General features: G+C 40.2%; 2 protein-coding genes across 4 annotated transcripts in view; both read right to left on the reverse strand.

Annotated features, from left to right (window-relative positions):
* Window positions 1-532: 532 nt before the first annotated feature.
* lman1 (lectin, mannose-binding, 1) lies at window positions 533-12,117 on the reverse strand. The gene is made up of 13 exons (XM_035141367.2): window positions 11,858-12,117; window positions 9,997-10,151; window positions 8,924-9,031; window positions 8,254-8,315; window positions 7,800-7,899; window positions 7,209-7,332; window positions 6,762-6,820; window positions 6,460-6,592; window positions 6,026-6,213; window positions 5,569-5,645; window positions 1,881-2,043; window positions 1,039-1,163; window positions 533-944 (listed from the first exon to the last, which is right to left on the reverse strand). The coding sequence occupies exons 1-13, from the start codon at window positions 12,075-12,077 to the stop codon at window positions 908-910; spliced, it is 1,551 nt and encodes a 516-aa protein (XP_034997258.2). The 5' UTR covers window positions 12,078-12,117; the 3' UTR covers window positions 533-907.
* Window positions 12,118-20,255: 8,138 nt separating this feature from the next.
* Window positions 20,256-22,892, reverse strand: part of ccbe1 (collagen and calcium binding EGF domains 1) — a 33,325-nt gene continuing 30,688 nt past the window's right edge. For 2 of the 3 annotated variants that reach the window (XM_035141596.1, XM_035141595.1), the window contains exons 10-11: window positions 21,567-21,602; window positions 20,256-20,750 (exon numbers count right to left, since the gene is read on the reverse strand). In XM_035141596.1, coding sequence (XP_034997487.1) covers window positions 20,562-20,750; window positions 21,567-21,602 — 225 coding nt within the window. In that variant the 3' untranslated portion in view covers window positions 20,256-20,561. The remainder of the gene's footprint in view (window positions 20,751-21,566; window positions 21,603-22,892) is intronic. The other variant, XM_035141597.2, reaches the window with a different exon arrangement.

Genomic DNA, 22,892 nt, shown 5'->3' on the forward strand with positions numbered 1-22,892 from the left:
ACCCACCGTAAATAATGAATAAATAATAATAAAAAGGTAAATAATGTAACTATCTGGCCTCAGATGGTTAATCTGGAAGGTTAACCTGTGACTTCGGTCTTCAGTGAAATGAATCAACCACTATTAAATTCATTGTCATAAAATGTGGTCATTTGGATATTTATAACTATCAGATGATGGTTTCTTTTTTTATGATTAGTGACACTAAACTTTTCATGTAAAACCACCAAAGGGTTAAAATTTCAAATGTCCAGTAGTTTAAATACCGAACTGATAAGACTAAAGATTTTCTAATTTGCAAGACAGCTGTGACTAAGTTCAGCCCCATTGAGCCACTGATTCCTGTGTTTATATAGTTATATGTAAACTACAACTCCTTTTAGAAAGAATCCATAAGTGTAAAAAGTTAATAAAAGCTTTGTTCTTGTGTTATTATGCAGCAGTGTAATGTAAATTGTTCAGGTGGAGGATATGTCGGATTCTGACACGTCTGACTCGATCAAAACAGAAAAACAGAAGCAGACATCGGCTCTTTGAGTTTTGTTCACCAAGTGTTCAGCAGTCTTTTATACAAAATTGCACAAGTCAAAACACAGGTTGATTTCGTCTGTTTTCGGGTTGGTTTCGTGGAATGGGACTGTGGCAGATTCAGCTTTTCAAAACAAAATCTACGGATCTGACTGATCAGAAATACTGCAAGGAAGTTATAGCATCATGATGGAAGTCTCACACTAGCATTTATACACAATGATTGATCAAATTAAAAATCTGCAATTAATTAAAATAAACTCCATCGACAAAACTATTCTTTTCAAGTAAAATAACTTACAATCTGAAAATATTTAAACCAAAAAAAATTACCAAAATGGACATTCCCTCATTTACACACTTTCATTTCAGAATTTCATCAAAAGAATTTCTTTGCTGCAGCTTCTTGTTGACTTCTACGAGAGGGAAAAGGAGAAACAGAGAATTCATTAAAAAGCCATCGATCTTTTAAGCACACAGAAAGGAACAAAAAAAATTAAAGTGTCTTACTTGTACATGATGTAGCAGAAGAACAGGACTGATTGGATGATGATGAAGATTATAAAATGAATGGTGGATAAGCAGGAAGGCATAGGAGGCAGGTCAGGGCACTTTACAATCTTCTCAGCTGGATTCTGAAGGTGGAAACACACAGAATAAGATCAGGATTCAGTAGAGTGAACTCTTCTAACTGCCTTAGTACTTTTTAGACAGGAACTCATCTAAAAAGTGTCTGAAAAATGTGTCTGGGCATTTTCCGGAGTTTGCCTTTCACAAATGAAGAATGCAGCAGGAGGTTGCCGAGTCAGACGCTTCGCAACAACAGGAAAACATCATTCAGGCAAAAGAGTGGTGTTTGGGTAGAAGGAAGCGATTTATCAAATTTGCTGTGGAAATCTGCTGATGTTTCTGTTTACAGCACATCGACACCAGCGTCGGTCCTTATCCCCAAACACTCTCGTATCTCAATGTCTTTCTAAGTTCTCAGAGATCTTTGTCTGCGTCTTCTACGTGTATGTCACCTTACAGATATTTGCATTCTTTTTGTTTTGTTAAATTTTTTGCATTTTTGCGTCAGTCGCTGTTGGAAACGTCATCAACACACCCACTCCCTCTCTGTGAAGCTTCTGGACATTCTCCTGCCGTGTTCTCACATGGGCTCACTTAAAAACGTTCCCGACATTCTACTGGGGACTAGCAGGACAAGTTTGTGTGCAGGTCTGGAGAAAATGACTCAAAGATTTTGGCATTCTCACTTTCAGCAGCTCTGGAAAATTCCAGGAAAAATTCGGGAGTTCAGTGCATGTCTGCAAGTAGCTGAAATGTCAGTGAGTCCAGACTCTGATCTGTACCTGAGCACTGCGCTGCACCAGGTGATCCACGTCTCTTTTGACCGTGTGCAGGTGTTCCTTGATTTCGTTGAAGTGCTGAATGGTCTCATATGTTCCGATACCAGCTGCGTTTCCCTGGTGCTGGGCCGAGCCGATCTGTTTCAGCGACTCGTGGAAGGAGCTTCTGCGGAGACGAGGAGAGGACACACAAAGTGATCACAGTCCCTGTAGACGAACACTATGACTGTTTCAGATAAATCTTCAGTCCCACAGCCTTTGAAAACCCAATAAACATGTCAACAATACAGTCTAGTCTGTTTACCTTTCACAGTCTGATACATGCGTTGAGTGATTTCATGTTTGGAAACAGAACGTACAGTAATATGCTGTGTGGTATCATTTATTTACCATCATACAAATAGTCCAAAAATTAATCTTTTAATCCCTATTCACAAGAGGCTGCATATTCTCAAAGTTTGAAAAACAGAAAATTACCATCTGATAAAAGAGGTCATGATTGCTAAATTAATCCCTTATAAAAACATGTTCTTACAACAGATTACAAGTACAGGAGGTTAATAAAAAAACCACAGAGGAACACTATCTGGAATATGTAATCCAGACTCTCGTCATGATGCTAAACCCATCTAGGGCGTTTTCAGTATGGTATATGCCATTTATTGCGTATACAATATGATGTTGTATACTTAGAGCAAATACAATACGGCATTTTGAGTGTATAGAGTATAGTTTATGCAATCAAGAGCATATACAATTTGGTATATGCCATATAGAATCTAGATGGCATACATGTTAAATAGGGTTAAGTGAATAGGGTTAAAAGTTAATGCAAATATCGGATAATAGGATATACACATCCTGTTATGTTTATGGTCAAGAAAAACAAGTAATAATTTTTCTATACTAAAACGGTGGCCTGTTATGAATCAGGAGCAGAGCCAACATTCTGGAAAGATAATATTTTGTTATTGTTTTGTGTCACTGCAACTGTCTCGGCCTGATTCTCGTATTTTTTTAAGTTACTAATTGTCAAATGTCCGTGAATCAGGACCTCACTGCTGCCCCCAGTCCTCTGTACATCTGTGTCTTTACTTTCAATTTCAGAAGTAAATGAGGTTAAAATGCAAAATAAACCATTCTGAGGAGAGAATGAAAATGTCTAAGCTGGGATCATATCTCTCAACAAAATGAAATTTCTCAAGGCTGATTACTTACAGGGAGGAAGCAATAAGTTTCCTTTATCATCTTAAACACATCTAAGACGATTACAAAGAAAAAAAAAGTGACTTGACAAATGAAAGGAATTCCAGCAGCGTAAGTCCTGATTGTGACAAGAAATCAATTGGAAGGAAACTGTGTTTTGCTGTGTATGACAGATGTATTTAAAGACGACTAATCTGATAAGGACAAAAATGGTGCTAAGATGTGGCCTTTTCTTGCTCGGCCACATGGCTGCGGTCTGAGAGGACGGCTAGGGATGACATATTAACAAAATCTAATTTGTTTCACATAGAGAAGGGGGAGAGGACAAACAAAAATCTCCCTTGAGAAAGTAAGTGAGCATTTATTAAAGCCGACATCTAATCTTTATTTACCACAACTGACCCATTTATGAGCGGAAAGCCCTCCTTGGAGTCTCGGATGAAGTCCTATCATCAACTTGGGTGTTTAAAAAGACGGGTCAGGATAAACTGAGAGCTTAATCTACAAGGTAATACAGATCAGTCGCTCACATTAGCGCACAAAATGAAGCAGCTGCCGCCTTTTTGCCGCAGGTCTGAACTTATTTAACGTGTCAATCAGCTCATTCAGCTCCTCTTCCAATGACCACTCTGATAATGTGCTTTCTGGAAATTAAATCGTTAGAGAAACTCCGTCTTTCCCTGCCGTCTATAGGATATAATTCACTTATAGAGGCGTCTGTGTGGAATTAAATATATGAGACAAGTCAGAGTCCATGTGAGTTATGGGTCAGCGATGAAATAAAGAAAATCATGTATGCAGAGTCAATTGAGGATGAATGTCCTGTTGGATTTAGGGCATATAAACAGCTTGGTTCTTTTATGATACATGAGACTAAGAGATTAATGTTACATGAAATAAAATCTTTAATATCTTGTGATTCTGATTAATTCTTCATGCAGATGGTGGGTTAAAATTAAGAAATGGCCGCGACAGGTCATTTACTGAATAAATTAACACTGTTGATTTTTGAAAGGGCACAATTTGAAGAGGAAAATAAAAAACATTTAAATTTTCTCAACAATTACAAGCTGAGCTAAAAGTGAAGCTATAATTAAACAACTAGCTGAATATTTTATTTAGGGAAACTAAGGAAAATAATGATTAAAATCCACTCACTAATCTTTGGTTTTGAAGATGACTACTTCTTCTTTTTATTCTTTTTTTAAATCTCTTGCGTGCTCACAATGACTAAGCCCACAAGCACCTTACACGAGCCGTACAAAAGCACAAATATGTTATTGACAAAATAAAAACGCTCCACATCAAAAAATTACATTCTCTATACCTAATCAGGCTTACTCACGGTAAGTACCAAAATCAAACAGTCATCTGAGTCTCTGCTGTGGAAGGCACACCATCATAAAATCTCTTAAGCTGTATTATCTTGGCATTAAAATCTGTGCAGGCTGTGATCTGAGAGTGATAAGGAGAGCGTTTTTTACAGTTGAAGGAGAAGATTACAGCTGGGCTTTACTGTACCTATCACACTGTGCCTCAGCAATGACAGGATTCTTATTATGTGGAATAATATATTTTAAATAAATGACTTTCTTTATCTGGGATCAGACTAAAGGAGTTCCAGGCCGATATGACCCTGATTCGAACAACCCAGAGAATCGCTGGAGAAATCTGGTGTGGAACCTGAGCTCGATACCGATGTTTGGTCCAGATCGTCGGGTGGTGTGATGGGTTACAGAGCCGTTCTTAAACCTCCCGAGCTGCCCACAGAATCATCTGGGCAGCACCGATAATTATCAAACATATTTATGATTTAAAATCAGGAGGATTATTTGTACGGTGAAACCACTCAGCAGCTGATGGTGCGGACGAACAATGGTTAACAGTCTGAGGCTAACTTCAGCTAGCATGCTACTGTTGACAGATATTTTAACGACAGTTCAAATCTAACCTAAAGAATAGATAAGAGTGACCGTGTCTCTCCATCCATTTTTTCATCCAGACTCATTTCGCCTTCTGCTTTCTCTATTTACATTACAGCAACTCTTCCCCATCCTGTTTTGGGTGATGTGCCGTTATTTTCTTATCTTGTGGAGTGGCCATGTTTAAGATGATAGAGAAGAATATCTGTGAAGATTCTCCTCATGTTCACCCGATTTCAAAATCAGTCAGGATTTTAAAAATGTATTCTTAAATTAAATTAATCATTGTATTTTTACCTTGTCAACAACACAAGCAGAGACCGGACACAAGCGGACTGAGTGTGGAGGAAGCCGTGTCTGTGGCTGGATTATCAGGCAGGCAGACACCTGCGATGTTGCAGCCACGGCATCCTGAGATTAAATATGATTTCAGGGAATTACCGGCAGGATTTCCCTTGTTTTTCTGGAGTATCACAGACTGCTCTCTTCATCTGCGGTTGCACAAACAACAGCTCGTTTTTTAGGACCGAAAATCCGCAACAATGGATGCTGTTGTTACTTACTTCAACTCGTTCAGGTTTCTGAGAACCTCCTGCTGGGTAGACAAGACGGTGCTCAACTGAGAATTGGCAGAATCGACCTAGAAGACAAATACAGCACAGCGTGATCAAACACGTCAATGTTGACATTTGATAAAAGTTGTCATAAAAACAGGTTTATAAGTTTTGCTAACCTGTCATAAAAACAGTTTATTGGAAGGAAAACACAATTACGTCACTGAAGTGAATGTTAAATGTCCATTTGCTTTTAAAGTTTTATTTCACTGTTTAAGCAGGTTTACACTTCTAGATTAACAGTGATAAGAAATTAATCTCGGGTTTGCAGAAAAATGTGGATTTCTACATTTTCATTTGTGTGAAAAGGAGAATTCTAGATGAAATTAAGTGTTTTTTTTATAATCCTGAACTGACTTTCACTGTGTGGATCTGGTGTAAAAAATTTGGGCAATAAAAGGCTCACCTGTCCCGACTCGACGTTCGCCCCCTTTTTGGTGACCTCATCGGTGATAACGGAGACGTATCTGCGCTGCTCGTCCAGGATCATGGCGAGCTGCCGGTGGAGCTGTTTGATCTCCAGATGGATCCGGTTCTGGCCTTCAAACACCTGCCGGATCTCCCGGTCATTCACGCTCTCGTACAGGTCCTCAACTGAAGAGGAGAACAAGATCATTTGAAATGAAATCAACAAACCTTTTATGGGGCAATTTGGACATGCTCATGTTTTTAAGTAAATTATGATTCGGAAATTTGTATTTTTCCAAATTTTAATTGAGTTTGTTCCTTTAATATAGAAAAAGAGAAAGAGAAAAGAAATAATAGAATTTTACTCTTAATGATATTTTACCCTGTGCCTTTAACATAATTAATTGGGCCGTATGATTTCAGAACACTAACTTGGCTCTCCTTGGACGTCTGGGTGCTCTTTCTGAAACTCCTCTTTCTTTTTGTCAAGCTCTTGCTGGAAGTTCTGAAATTCCTCCTGGTACTTGTCCTTCTCTTCTTTAGGAATCTCAGATTCAGGTGGGGGCTTCAATGGAGAAGACAAAAAAAAAGCCCACTCTGAGCTCAATAGAGGCCAAGCTTAGGCTATATTGTGCACATGCGAGCATGCGCACACAGAGACACACACAGCTACTGAAAAGTAAGTTGCACACTGGACTGGGAGAGAATGAGGAGATCTAGGAAAATGTAGTTACCGGTTGCTGGCCTGGTTCTGTGAGTCTGAATAACAAGAAGGACAAGACATCATGGTCATCTGAGGGAGGAAAGAAATTCTGAATTAGAAAATGACAACAGAGAAGCTTACTGAAAATACAGCATAGTAATAACGAGTAAGTAGTATCTTGGGAAAAACCTGGTGAATACAGAGTAATAAACTGATTTTACCATAGTCATGTTAAGGTTAGTTTTCTACAACAGGGTAATAGTGAGTCAAAAACATGAGTAATATCTCAATAGGGCAGAAAATGGCAGTAATAACAGTAATAATGTGGCTCATCATCCCAAAATAATTAGGCTGTGAGGGTATAAAAACTTTAATAATGGAGAAATATCACACTACTTTTACTTTGAAAGAAATAATGAGGATACGGTTATGGTGGGGAAATACCCTGATTCTTTTTGATTTATTTTTAGAGTAGTACCTGCTAAACCACCGGTGGCGGCTGAAATGCCAAAGAAGCCCTCAGGGGGAATGACCATGTTGTCAATCTTTGTGCAGAACTCATAGTCCTCTTTGTCTGGAGTGAAACCGTTGTTAATCATCACCTGAGGAGGAAAAAGAACGATACTGCAGCTGATAAAAATACTGTTGACTGTACTGATAGATCAATATGTTATATCTGTCTATATATTTTTTTCTTTAACTTCTAAGATGTCATTATCAAACCCTCACTACAAAAAAATATTTTTTTTTTTCTGTAATTTAGATTTTTTACACTATAAACATATACTTAGTGATAAATAACTATTTTAAAAGAAAACACAAATACGACCTAATATATAGACCGTGGATTTTTTTTTTTACATACAATGTAAATAAATGCACAGTTTTTCTGCATTGTTTATTTTGTAAAAGAAGTTTCATTTTGGCAAACCTTAAAGCAGACACCGATATGTCTGTAAGATGATCATCAGCTGATCGTTATATATATATATATATATATATATAATATACTGTATATAACTGATTCTCAGCATGTGCCATAGGGCCGTGTGTCTGTGATGCTTCCTACCGTCAGTGTCTTCTTGTAGTATATTATTTTGGCTCGGACAGGATATGGTTTGTTGCGGAAGTCTCGTAAACATGTGCCGAGGGCTTGTGTGGTGCCGTCACTGCCAGATGAACACAACATTGTTAGACAAAAATAGAACTAAAACAAGGCTCCACATCGTCATGAGTTGGGAAAAGCACAGTAGGATGTAGGGGTATGAACCTTTAATATATAAGTGAATACAAATTAATGTCTGTTTTTGTAAACACTCAGTTTGGAAAACACTGTGAACTCTAAGACAAACTGGAATTGAAAGAGTGATTTAAAGCTTTCACTGGCTCTGGGGAGATTAGGAAAAATGGAGGATTATTTACTTTCCAAGCAAATATAATCATATTTCCTAATCTTCTTTAAGTTGTTAAAAAATTTGAGTTGGTGATGACATCAGATCTAAGCGAGAGAACTGTTTACTTACTTTTGGTGGTCATAAACAAGGTTGCCATTGTTTCCCACAACAATTATGGACGGGTTATTTTTCTGGAATGAGGATGAGACGACAAGGAGATGCATTAATCCTTCACATCAAGTAAATGTATTTTAGGTAATCTCATGGCAAAATATCAAACTGGTACCTGAGCACAGATAAACACTTCTCAAATGTGACGGTAAATGACTTGTTTTACACGACAGTGATCAACAGATATATTTTTATCTTCAACACACTTCCTATTTGACTACAGCAGTTAACAATCAAACCTGAGTGGATGTCGTCTACGTCAGATTTTTTAACTGGTTGCAAAGAAAAAAGACTGAATCTGTGTTAGCTGCGAGTCTGCTCAGGTACTGTTTACAAAGCTCCACATGAAACTCATTCAGGAACAGAAAGCAAATGATATGTAAATATGTTTTAACTGTAAAATGGCGAAACTGACTTCTGTCCACCCACACAAGCTCCAAATGAGTAACGATCTCCGTCTTGTGCCCAGTCACTGCAACTGTGCCATTGATTGTTTAAAGCACTTGAAAACTCCAGAGAAGTGTGGACGGCAGGCGTGAACGTAGCAACAGTGATGTGTTTTCAAACTAAAACGTAGTAGTGTGCAAGCAGCCTACAGAATTTTTGGAAGTGTAAAGCTGACACTGACCTTTCCATCGTTGTCAAAAGAGTCAAAGAAAATTCCAAGTCCGTTCCAGTTGTCGGCAGCTCCGTACACTGGGCCGTCGAGGCCTTGTGATTTTGTGAACCACACAGCCTGTCAACACAAAAGAAAATAGCACACATACTTAACTTAAATAATTGTTTCACTGACATTTGTAAAACAAAAGATTAAAAAGTGGTACCCTGTGTGCACGCTGTATATACGCTACATGTGTGTATATATATACCCCAATCAGGCTATGCTTTGTTTATTCATTTAATAATGCCAGATTACAGCTGGGCTTTACTGTTTATCAAATTTCAATAATTCCATTTCCATTATGACGTCATTATACATTTTCTAACTTCATTGTGTTGTCTTATGATGTTGAATAATGTTCTGATCAATATAAGATTATATTTATAATAATATTAGATTGTCTTTAATTTCTGCAGAGATAACTTGGAAGCACAATCCAACTCCTGCATCACCTGTCATGTTCCTGTCTGTGAACAACAGTCATTTCTTCTCATCAGTGCAGTTTGGCTTAAATACTGCAAATAAAAACTGTTGTTTTCCCCAGGTGTGGAGACGCTTGTCATTTCCCCCTGTGGGCAAGACACGCCTCCTGAAACAGGGAGTGCACCTTCGCTTCAGATACAGGTTTTTCCATACTTGACATTTAGAGTCTGCGAGGCAGCAGGTGCTTTATACAGTAGATCTTATACTCAGCTCCAATTACAAGCTAACTGTATTTTTCAGCATGGTAAATGTATGGTAAGGTTTAGTTTCTTTAGTGTTTTAGTTCATTAATTTCAAATATTACATTGGATATGATAAGGTGTAAGGTTGTGGATTAAAGATATATTGCAGGGCCGTGCAGATTAGATTTGGGGATTGATTTTGATGATGCATCAGCTTCTGTAACAATGCAAACACAAAACTTTTCAGACCTTAGTCTGGGGAATATTAGCATTTGTTTTACAACTTTTTCATTTATTTAATTCATAAAGAATAACAGTCAAACAGAAGAAAGTTCTCTAGAGAGCTTTTCTCCCCGGCAGCGTCCCCCTCCTTACCAAACCGTCCGCTCCCATCCTGCCTCTTCCAGATACTCTGAAGGTCACCTCGGCCTCCCAGTGTTCGAAGATGACGGGGTTCTTCGTCCACACGGAGCCCTTCTGGCTCCTGAGAGACGGTGTGATGCGCACCTGGTCTGCACTGGGAATAGCATCTGGGATGGAGGAGAGAAGAAGGATTTCAGTGACACGTTAAGTTTGATGCTCTCTACGGAAACAATACCCTGTCAAATGTTTTTCTGCGACTTCAGCAGCATATGGGTTTGATATCCATTTCAGCCATCTTGTAGTATTGTTTGTTTATTTTCCCCTAGTAAATTCTTTAGATACTTGAGACACAGGATATTTTCTTCTGATTATTTTTCTGTACAATCAAGACTTACTCAGAGTCACATTAACATTTGTGCACTTGTGCTGTGCTTACACCTGTCTGTTTGTTGGTCTGTTTGTAGGAAAGATTACTCAAAAACTACCGGTCAAATTTCCAAGAAAACCTGGTGGAGGGATGTGGTATGGGTCAGCAAAGAACTCACGAAAGTTTGGTGGTAAACATTGCAACATTTTCACCAATTTCCTAGTGAGTAATTCATGAATGTTTAGGGAACTGATATCGATGAGTGTGCAACTTGATGTGGCTTGTTTTGATTCTAGTTGTTAATGCCACTAGTTAATACTTGCTGATTTTATCTTTTTAATATAATTATAACTTGAATAGGGTAGTTTGTACTATTTTCTTTAGTTATCTTTTAAAGCAAAAACTCCTAACTTTACCCAGTGGCAGTATTTCATTTATGACGCTGAAGTGCTCGTCTTGCCTGATGTAACAGTTGGCAGAATTAACTTTGAGTTTTGGCCTGTTGATGGGACTAAACAAACAACTTGGGCGTAATGGTGGCCTGAGGGGTTTAAGTTGGGGTTTGAGTCCCGCTGCAGGCTCCTTGTACATGTCAGCCTCCTGGTTTCCTGTTACCTCTGTGTAAACCACTGTTTACTAAAGGGACAACACAGAGGAGGCAGGAGAACGAGGAGGAGATCTAGTGGACTCTAGGAGACTGGGAGGATGGCTTTCTCAAGTTTTACCTCCGCCAAAGAGTTCATGTTTTCATCTAGCGTTTGTTTGAGCCCATTAAACTTTGGTGAGGATCCAGGAATTTGTTTTCACGATGCTGTGAGACAGGGCGTTTCACAGAAAATGATTCATGTCTTGACGAAAAAACTCAGGCACATTTAGGGGGCACATACCTATGAGTGTGAGCACTTTGGTGCAGATAAGGATCAGAAACTAGTGCATTTAAATGTGGTTTCACAAGTGGACTTGCCAGAAGTTTCCACTTGAGTATCAATGTAGTTTATCAATGTGTTGATTGTGGGATTTAAACTGTAGAGTAATGTGTAGATTCATTGATAATGCTCAGACCCATTGACGCTGGTTTACAGGGAGTATCTGTAATCTCTGTATTGATCGCTCGTGTCAGCAGCTGGACGACTCGCTGTGTGATGCAAGAATCCAAAGGCCTGTTCTCTGAGGAGGAAAGTTCAATACTTCACATGCATGTGTCAGCACAGACTCCTGCAGGAGACAGAACCGTTAACGTCCTGTTTTAAACCCTGGGTTTTATACGTTCACGCGTGTGAGTGTCACAGGGACTTTGAGGTGAAGCTCGGCTGCTTAAATCAATCAGTTTGCTAACGAGGTTTTGAATGAACGACGCAAAACCGCTGTGACCACAGAATGAAAGGTGCATAGCGGAAAAAACAAGCCGCCGACGTGACGCCTCTGAGCGGACTGCGTTCACACAGAGTGTCGGTGTCGGAGCCGGAGGGCGAGCAGCTGTGTGTTGACAGCTGGACACAAACTTACTTCCCGAGTGGATCCAGAAGGGGATACTGCCGTCGGTCTGCGCCAGGTGAGGACCCTTGAAGCTGTATTTGTACTCGAAGCGGCGGTGAGGAGCCTCCTCCGTCGTGGACGCACCTGAGACGATGTCCGCGACGCTGCGCTGGAATAATAACGTGGTGAGGAAAGTTAATATCAACGCAGGAGCGGTGCAGCCCGGCGGCCGCGCTGAGGACTCCGCCATGTTTGTATCACTGCTGACGTAGCGCTCAGAAGAGGGGCATGACGGGAAGGCTGGAGGGCCAACAGGGCGTTTTCTCATTGGACGGTTCCTCTCTCTTCTCACTTCATTCTCTGTCTCTCTCTCTTCTCTCTCTCTTCATTCTCATTCGCTCTCTTTCTCTCTCAATCTCTTTTCTCTCTATCTCTCTCTCTTTTCTCTATCTCTTCATTCTCTCTCTTTCTTTCTTTCTCTCCTCTCTTCCCCTCTATCTCTCTTGTTCTCTTCTCTCTCTCTCTCTCTCTCTCTCTCTCTCTCTCTCTCTCTCTCTCTCTCTCTCTCTCTCTCTCTCTCTCTCTCTCCCCTTCGCTCTCTTATCCCCCTTCTCTCTCTCCCTCCCTCTCTCTCTCTCTCTCTTCAACACAATCTATGAGCAGGGGCGTAGCAGTGTAAGTAACAGTACCGAGGGCAGCACCACATGGTGCCCCCCCTCAAATAAACAGTAAACTACTAGGGGTACTAGAGAGTACACTACATGGCTTGTGTGTTGGAGTAAGGCTTATTATAATCTATTCTTGCCCGTCAATCAGGACCAAAGATGCCATTATGATAAACTAATATGAATGGTAATTTAATTCTAGCATTAGTCTATGAGGTTGGTGTCTGTTGTTACTTTCAGTGGGACCAATACTAAAAGTTAGTTTTATGTAAAGAATGTTATCTGACGTCTAACACATATACATCCTGCACAGACTGCACCTCTGGTAAACCTATACCCCCCCCCCAAAAAACTATCATCTGTCCTGTATTAGTCATCTCTCCTGTATTAGTCATGAAGGAAACGATGATGTAACAAACAATAAACACATCAAATATAACAAAACCCACATGGTGATGGCCGTCCTTCAGTTGCTGCTCCTCAGCGGCTCGTGGGCCTGCATGAGGTCGGTGAAAGGTGAGGTGACTTAAGTCATGTCGGCTGCAGGAGCTTTCATGCTGCCATGAGCTGTCTGAAAGCCTCAGTGGGTGACGGGGAAACGACACAATTGTGTGCCACTCACTTTCTATTTACTCTAAATCAGCTTCCTCCTGGAGGCGCAGCATCACTTTCTGTGAGGGGCTGTGATTACTGGTTCAGGAACCAACCTCAGGACAACAACAGGCTATTGTGGTGACACTAATCTGGGGATTTTGACCACTCTGGCAAATGATCAGCAAATGGCAAGGACTGAGCTGCATGGTGTTTACCACAGTAAGGTTTTATGCTTCATTTCATGAGCATTTCCTTTATATGAGATACATGAACAGGGCTGGTCTGCTTCTTTTTTTTGCCACCTTTTTGTTCTTACACATGTTTACCACTGAACTATTTCTCGACCTTTGCAAATCATTTAACCACAATGACACAGCAGCTGAGGTTTCCAGAGTAGAATGTCTTTTACTTCTTCAATTTCTAATGCAACACATATGTTGCAAATCATATCATAAATAATACTATGAGATTGATTTTACTCTGTCTGGAAGTCATGAACAACAATCACACAAAAAAAATACTTTGTACCAAAATAATCAGAGGTATACTAGAAGGGCACTTGGAGGGTGCATACCTCCACCGAGGCTAATTGGCCACCTACGTTTTATTATTCATAGCATTGTACACATGCCTGTTTTCTTTATAAAGATCTTTGCAGTATTTCTTCAGAAATAACAAAACACTTTGAGAAACGCAATGTTAAAGAAAGTGAAAATCGAAATTCCCTGATCCACTCCCTTTATCGAATCTTCTCCAAAAGTAGAGGGATTCTTCCCTGGCCCATGTCCCAGCCTTCCAGCACGTTTCAATACGATTGGTTCTGTAGTTTTTGTGTAATCTGGCTAATACGCAGACAAACAAACAAAGAAACCACCAAAAACCAATGAAAACATAGCTTCCAAGGCGTACGGTTAAAATCAGCTCAAAGACAGAATCAACAAGGCTGATTGCTTTTTCTTTTCTGTGTCAACGTTGATCTTAGAGAGACACAATAATGAAACACATCGTGAGGAATGAGGAATCATTGCTTTTTGTCAAATTAGTTCCAAATAGTGATCTGAACAGGGAATATGAGGGAGAAGATCAGACCTAATTAATGGGCGGTTCACAAACAACCCTTGATACTGTAGACAAAATAAAGAATCAATGTCATGTCAATGTAAATTTTAGTTATATAGCACATTTAAAACCACTTGGTTGACCAAAGTGCTTTACAGGTGTAATGGTACAACAAAAGGACAGTAAAACGTAATACATCATAGTGCAAGTAATACAAATGAAATAAAATTATTAGTGTAAAATAATAAAAATAAAAATATAAGATATACGATAAGATAAATTACACATTAAAGAATGACTGAGAATTATAGGAAACCTCAACAATATCATAAAGCACGAGATTCTAAGTGAAGTACATGGAAATTATGACTGAGATGCTAACTTTTGTGTAGCATCTGAAACGCGAAGAACTCCAACAGGTTTCCAGTGGATTTAGGAAGCAGAGAAATTAGAGGCCTCCGCGCTTTGTCCGAGGAAGTCCCCCATTAGAAAGTTAAACCGCGCTCTTTGTTGGGAAACAGGGGATTTAAATGACAATGGCGATGCTAATGGGCCCATTTAGCGGCGGACAATGGGGGATCCTGTAGGATGTTAATGGGTCACTGAGACTGTGAATAGTTTATCACGAGTCAGCACAAATATTTGGCCAGTGAATTACACGACGCTGTATCTTGGAGGTGACGGCGAGTGGATTGGTGTTTTTTCGGCGATACTGTTATTACTGGAGCGTGTACTAATGACGTCTCAACTAAAATTTAAATAATACTTTAGCCTTCTTCTTAGATCTATTTTGTCTACATATATCTATCGATGTAGTTTAATTGGCTTTTTCACTTATTTCCTGGTTTTCATCAATGAACCTTGTTTTCCTTTTCTGTTTGGGCAAGTTTTACGTCGTCTTTTGGTTTTAGAGCCTCTGAATTGGCCTAATCGGATAAAACAAATAACATTTGTGCGATGTATGGGGCTCCACAGGGCATTCGAAGATGTTTGTATTACCCCTGTGTCACATTAGGGGGAAAGGGAGAGTGGCCCGTCACCTCCTGGTGTGACGCGTCGGCTTAGTTAATGAAGCCTGTTGCTTCGCGGTGTTTGGAGGCACAAAGCAAACCATTATCACATGAACGCAGATGTCTGCTGGGATGACGGCATGCTCGGGAAACGTCCCGTGGTCCAACCTGCTGTGCTCTTGAGTTTGCCACCAGGATACAAATCTCGAACTGATCCAGGAAGACAGGAGTAAATTAGTGAGTAATGGTAAAATGGTCTGTATTTATACTGCACTTTTCTACTGATGACCACTCAAACTGCTTTGTGGTACAATTTTGCCATCCACCTATTCACGCACACATTCCTGCAGTGCATCTTTGTGCAGCACTTACTCTATCACACATCACCCACACATTGTCAGTAGAGGCGTCAGGGGCAATTTGGAATTGCCGGGATTGAACCACCAACCTTCTGGTGAGAAGACGACCCGCTGTATCTCCTGAGCCACATGGGTGGATTTTTCTACACTATACCAATGTAGATAGATGGATGGACACCCAACCAGAGACACACAAGCCTCAATTATTATAACCAAGACCAGCTTTTTACTTTGATTATTAATATTTTTGCATCAATCACCTACAAAGAAATGCTTTCATATAACTCGCTGCTGTATTGTTTGTTGGACACGTCGCCCTCCACAATGCAGAGGGACCAAGACCTTTGCTTCTGATTGCCTCAACACGGTCCAGTGTGGTCCAGGCAAGAGAGGCCACTTATTGTCCACCGAGGACTGTGCCACATTCATTTGAGGAGCAGCCCTTTTTCTCATTATTAACAGACACACTAAACTGTGGGCCCCAAACAATACGGCGCAGATCCCTTTATGCGCACAAGTAAGTGCTCAACGTTTCGGGGCGGCCGCATGTGTGCCCTCCACCGCTCCCTCGCCTTTTCAGATACCTGCACATGAGTGAAAGATGGCGAGGACACAAAGGATATCCTCAACTTTCCTTTTTCTCCCATTCTGTGAAACGGGCCCGCACTAAATCTTTTATTTGTGCAAAGCCTCTCATTAACTCCACTCATGCCGCCTCCCTCGGTTTGCCATCGCTTAAGTACTGGGTGTTGTAAAAAAAGCTACCAATTAGTCCCTCATCAGCTCCAATTAGAGGAGACAAAGCCTGTGTAAAGATAACTCGATGAGAGGGAGAGGTGGAGGGGTTAGGGCCGTCTACGTGTGCTCCTGTGTGTGTGTGTGTGTGTGTGTGTGTGTGTGTGAGTGTGTGTTTGTGTTTGTGTACATGTGTGGAGTCCCCCCGGCACAACAGAGTTTGCAACCATTGAAGAACTTGTGGCCATTCAGTCTGACCCACTGCAGCACAGGTCCATTCATCCCCCGCTCCCACCCCCGGCTCCTCGGTGGACCCCTTTTCTCAGGGCCAAGTGTTGTTGTGCTGGGAAGACAGGCCCCCCAGGAGTCCCAGAAAGAGAGCCATTCAATCCTCTTTACCTGTTTGCAGCGTATAAAGCACTCAGGGCCGGGCCGATCTCTCATTATTGTCTCCTTCACTCTCAGGACTTCCTTAAACTTAAGAGCGAGCCCCTTTTAGAGGGGGAAATAGGGGATGCATGTTAAGGGGATGCCTTTCGCCTCATTAGAATTGAATTTGCACTGTCTTGTAATTACGTTGGAGGGCAACAATGTATTTTCTTTCTCCATCATAATCTTTACTGAATGGAGGATTTTTGGGGCAGTTAATTTGCTGCCCACACTAATGCATTAATTAATGAATTGGGTAACACTAATTTTCTCTATGCTGCCCCTCTCTGTTTGTTTCCATCTGCGTCCAACAGTTCTGGGCAGCCACTACTAATAAAATTACCTCATTAAGGCCTTTTATCGCCGCACAGTAACTCACTCATTCATTTGCTATGTAACATTTTCTTTGGGAGGGGGCTGACTGGGTGACAGCTCCCATTCAGCATTGCGTCCCTTTGTGGGTATAGTTCTAAATAATGAGGGGGACGAGCAGGGAGATATAATTAGGAACAAGGGGCCACTTCAGCAAATATTTGAAATCTTTAAAGGCTTGTATGATGGTGATTAATTACTTCCAGAGAGGATTTTGGGGAGAAATATATGAAGTTTTTTTTGTACACGTCCCCTCTATCAGGACCTTGATGTGAAGATGTGCGCAGGAGTTTTAATATCGGCCGCTCTTTAATCAAACGCAAATAATGACATCAGCTCTTCTCTTCTGAAACTGACAACATGTCAACAATGATGTTGCGTTTAATGAAGGAGGCATTGGACAGTTTTAAAGGATCCCTCTCCATGTGATCTTTTTGTTTTAAACGTTATATATAATGACGGTTGGCATGCTGATAATATTGATAGTTGCATGGTTATTTTCACATTAGTTGACAGGAAAGACTGTTTGTTGCATTTGACTGTTAGTTAATGTATATGTAATAATGCATACAAATTTGTTTGATCATTTCACCGACAGAAACAGGCCACTTTTGATGTTAATACATAATAATGATCTGCTATCGCTAAGTCAGGACATAAAAAAAGAAAAGTGACGCTGAGGGAAAATGTCCACAAAGCTTTATTCATGATTGTGTTTTGATCGTCTTCATCTGCTCCTCTTTGAACTGCAAAAGTTTAATGAGTTCACCCACACTGTTTGCTGTGCATCATTCAAAGGCCTGTAAACTTTGATCAGCACACACTGTAACGTGACTGATAAATGACTGCCACCTAGTGGACAAAGGGGCGGCACTGGATGATGTCCGCTGTGTAATAGTTTCCCCCAAACTTAAAGAATAACAGTTTGGAGAAGAAACCAGAGACAGTGTGTGATGATCTTTTTCACAAGCAGGGACCACGACTCGGTCCCATCTGGCAGCTGGACTCCCATTGGACTGTTCAAATCTCAGATCAGTCTACATGACATCTTATCTGTCCCTCACTAATTAGATTTGAATCTTTGGTTTTATTTGACCATTTTGTTTTATTTCAATTATTCATGTGTTTATTTATAATATATCCTAAAGTAACTTGCTAGTCTAATGCTGTGAAATCAATTATTATTAATATTATTGTTGTTGTTATTTAAGTGAACTTTTGGTAGTGTTTGTCTAATAACATTTTTTTCGTTGAGGGGTGTTTTCTGCAGGGCAGTGGTTTTATTTCTAGTTGCTGATACCGATCGTAAGTACAAGAATTATTGTTACTGAATCTCTACAAACAAAAACTGCACGTGACAAATATGCAATAAAAAGTTGATGAAAAAGAGAAACCAGAGCTGGTTAGGTTAACCTTGACCCCCACTGACAGTAATGGATGAAAAACTATTATCGAGCCTTGAGAAAGAAAATGAGAAAATGAAAATGCACATACATGCAATAACACAGAAACCAGTTGAAAAAAAAATGTTCATGGAGACATATCAGCCTATTATCATTTGTCACATTATTAGACTATTATTAGACGTGTAAGACCAGAAAAATAAGAAATCCGTCATGTAAAGTTCTCCTTCTCTCTGAACAGATGTGCTGAGTTGCTATATTCTCCTGTGGTTGATGAAGTATTTGGAGGGAAGTTACAACATGTTTAGATCCGCGCTGATGAACGACACTGAAGGTTTCTTGAACAGGCTGTTTTGAGTTTTATTGCGTGTTCTTGTTTTTGCTAAAAAATAAAGTGACATCATCTTGTTTCCCCCCCCCCCAGATCGTATCTGCAGCTTCTCCTCTTCCAAATGAAGACAGAGTGAGATAAATATGAGTTATGAGCAGCAAAAAGAACAAAACTACAAAGTTCATGACTTCAGGAAAGGCTGCACTACTATATCAAAAACGCAGCTGGAAACCTAACACCAAGACCTCGTTCTCACTTCAGAGGCCAAAACTGAGGGAGAACATATATCAGACTTCAAAGCTGTCAGTATTTTAGATGAACCAGGGGAGGTTATTGTGGATAATGGCAAGAAATAATATCATGTCATACTGTGTAAACCTATTGGTACTTTCAGATTAATCATTTGTAGAGAAGCATTTTTTATTGATGCTGGTAATAAGCAGTATACAGACATTTAGTAAACTGTTTATAGGAAACTATGTGACATAGTTTTAAACAATACATATTTAGTTTATTTAACCGGATTTAATTTATGTATTTAGCAACAATTTCAACCTCTTGACTACAAGTGCTACAGATAGTTAATCTCAATATAGCAAAAGACCATAATATGAAATATATTTCTTCTTGACAGATGCTGTACATTCATAAACACAATGTTCTTATATCTTCTTACAGCTACATTATAATGTGTCGTAATACTGCTTGGGATAAATAGTCCATTTATTTCTCAGTGTTATGACACTGTAGAAAACCTGATGACATGAAGTTAACCAGAATATCACAAATGTCAGTGAATTAGACTGTTGGCTTTGAGTAGGTCGCCCTCTAGTGGTGAATAGAGTGAACTAGTGTTAGAAATTAAGTCAGTCTCATCCATGAAGCCACAAATGTAAAATGAGTTGAGTTCAGATGTGCATTAGATTTCACAGTTAGTGGGAAGCGGGGGACGACTCAATGAAAACTTTGGATTGACAGTTTCCTGCAGCACCTGAGTTAAACACTGACCAGTTAAACACTGACTGGTTTTACACAACGTAAGTAAACAAGTTAACTATAAACAACTGCCTGCTGGGAAACTGGCAATAACACCACTGTTCTTGATAGACTGTCACAAACTTGTGCGTATTTTGTTTTATGAAAATGCAGTAATACAAACCGCCCTTAGTTTCCCCAGAGATAATCTGAGGTCTAGAGAAGATGCACGAGGACAAACTGTTGTTAAGCATCACAGCCCTTAGTTTTCTTTTCCATCTCCTCTTACTCGTATCTCACAGATGAGGACAGAAGGCTGTGGAGTCACCCTGCAGTTTTATTTCTCCAGTCCAACGTCCCTGCTGCTCGAATCTCTTTGCTAAATGCATTCAAGTGGGATTATGTCAGTTGATTCATCCATTTTCGGCGTCTCTCTCGTTTTGTGTGAAACGGATCAGAGCACAGGAGTGTCACAAAGCAATGAGGAGCAAACAGCTTCCACGAGAGACTTGTTTAATGTGCTGTGAAGGAACAATATGTTTCTGAAAACATCCAATAAAAAAAACATGCATTTGCACAGTCTGCTCATTTTGTTATAAAATTACATATACTCTTGTATATCATACAAAAATAAACATCTGTGATGAAAAGACATGTATAGTTTATACAGTTAAATAAAAAATCAAACCACTTTCAGTATTGACATCCGACATAAAGTCTTTCAATCGACCCTCTTTAAATATTTCAGTCAATGTCTGTCCCGTCTGGTTTCCTCCTCCTCTCCACCTGTTCAAGATGGTGCTTATTTGTCGTCATCCCCTGATCCCGTGTCCTGACTGTCCGTGTTGACCCTCCAGCTGTCGGGGACTGTAGAGAAGTCGTCCACCGGCGAGGGCAACGGCCGACCGTACACCTTGCTCTGCAGTTCAGCGATGTCGTTGCGGATGTCAGCCATGAGCACGAGCAGGAAATTAAAGGAGCCTGGAGGACCCTGGTAGACAAATGTGCCAAATATGAATCATGAGACAAACATTTTAAAAATATTATTTGGAGAAATTAAGTTAATGTAAAGGCTGGTCTATGCTGCTTTTATGTACGAAAAGAGATACGTCCAATTCAAACTACACATGAGTCCTTTATGTTGGCATGGTTGTGAGGCAATGCATCCACTAGAGGGGAGTGCAGAGACTAGAGCTTCTGACAAACATGTCAGCATAGAGGAGGTTGTGATAATGTACCTCTAAAGAAAGTGTTTGTCCCTTTGCTCAGGAGAAGAAACATCATATCCTGTGTGTCTTACCAACGCGTAAAGTCTCTCAAAAAGTTCCACCACTGTTGAAATTTCTTCCTCATGTCCTATGATCGTCTCGCTTGTAATATTCGATACACTGCCCCCCCCCCCATATTGTCCTATGTTGCTGCTCCGTTTCGTTCGATTAAGCTTTCAGAAGATGTTCCCAAATACAGATGAAATGAACTAGACAGAGTGTCTCCGTCTCTTTCCGTATACAAATCTAACATTGAGCATAAATGAGCCTTTTCACTTCCTAATAAAGAAAGAATGAATTTAATTGAACATTTGAATGACTCAGTAGCCACAAAGATATTAACCCAACAGAAATCCAGCTGATCAATGGATTGTCTTTGAGTGGCCAGTGGGCACTGAACATCTCCTGATATGTTAACATTAGCACCATCAGTTATTATCTAAGGCAACAATTACTCTATACTCTGTTTTGCAGATTAAGTTTAGTTCTGAATAGTAGTAACAAGTTACAACAGTGTGGCTTCATTATCAAAGTCTTACTGGTGGTCCGACGGGCCCAGGAGTTCCTCTGTCCCCCTGAGGAAACAAAACAAATATTTAGTCGAGATGAATTACAGTGGGAAAAAACATGAGAGGAATTCATAGCTTTCTAGATAAGGAGCTGGATGGGGTGTCAGGGAACTTGGATTAATACATACTTTTTAAATATTGTCACACACAGTACTCAAGGTATTTAGTCACAATGTCCCTGACACATAGGGAGAGAAAGTCGAGATCAGGATGAGAGTGACTACAAATGTATAATTTTCAAGAAATATTGTGCCTAAGCCAGTTAAAAGAATATTTTTTTATTTTGGGATATTAGTTTATTTTTCTTAACTGAGAACAAAACGAGAATAACATAATCAATACCACTGTTATGTCTGTGCCTTAAATATGGCACGGGTGCTGGTAGCTCAGCACAAAGACTGGACACAGGGGACAACAGCTAACCTGGCTGTTTCCAAAGCTTCACTTCACATCTCAAGTTCACTAATTGACATTGTTATATCTCGGTTATTTAATCCATGCATTGACCTGAAATGTGAAAACACGAGTTATGAGTTACTGTAAGTGCTGCGATGGTGTCAGCCACTGTTCCCTACAGAGAGGAACGGTTCTAGCTCTGCATCAAAACCACAACCTTTCATTTCCAATACAGTTGATGCCATGTGTTCTTGAGCAACAGTGTTAGTGGGTGTATTTCTGACTCAGTGTTTGCCCTTGCATCCAGTCTTTACGCTGAGCTGAGCAAAGCTAATTCAATCCCTGCTGTAGCTTTCTTGAAGGACGCTGGTATCAATCTTCATTTCCAACTTCTTCACTGTGAAAGCGAGTGCATGCATTTACCAAAAATGTCTAACGATTCCTTGCTGTGTCTTCTCAGTGGCCATCAAAGAGAAAAGGGGCTCTTAGTGTAACATAATGTAATGGTAGCTTGGCTGTGACTTGATCACGGCAGCCTGTTGACCTACGGTAGCATGTACACACGTTCACCAGGCTACCGAGGCTGTTGTAAGCCGGCGTGGCTCAGGGTCACGGTGGGGCTGTGAGTGTTTTGGCAGATGGTTTGGATTTGTAACTCAGAGAGACAGATTAGCATCACCCTCCATCTATCCACACAAACATACTGAAGGAATACAGAGGTGCTGTGTCAATAGATACACCTAAATTGCACCGTACATGATCCACGAGCTGAGCAAACACACGAGAACCTTGTACTTATCGTCCTCAGCGAGACGTGGGTGACTGGTCATTCTTGATGACAAGGAACAACATCTCTTATCAAAATTACACTTAAGCCTCTTTTCCATTGGTCAAAAAACC

The sequence above is a fragment of the Hippoglossus stenolepis genome, chromosome 18, assembly GCF_022539355.2.
Source record: "Hippoglossus stenolepis isolate QCI-W04-F060 chromosome 18, HSTE1.2, whole genome shotgun sequence".
NCBI classification, from domain to species: Eukaryota; Metazoa; Chordata; class Actinopteri; order Pleuronectiformes; family Pleuronectidae; genus Hippoglossus; species Hippoglossus stenolepis.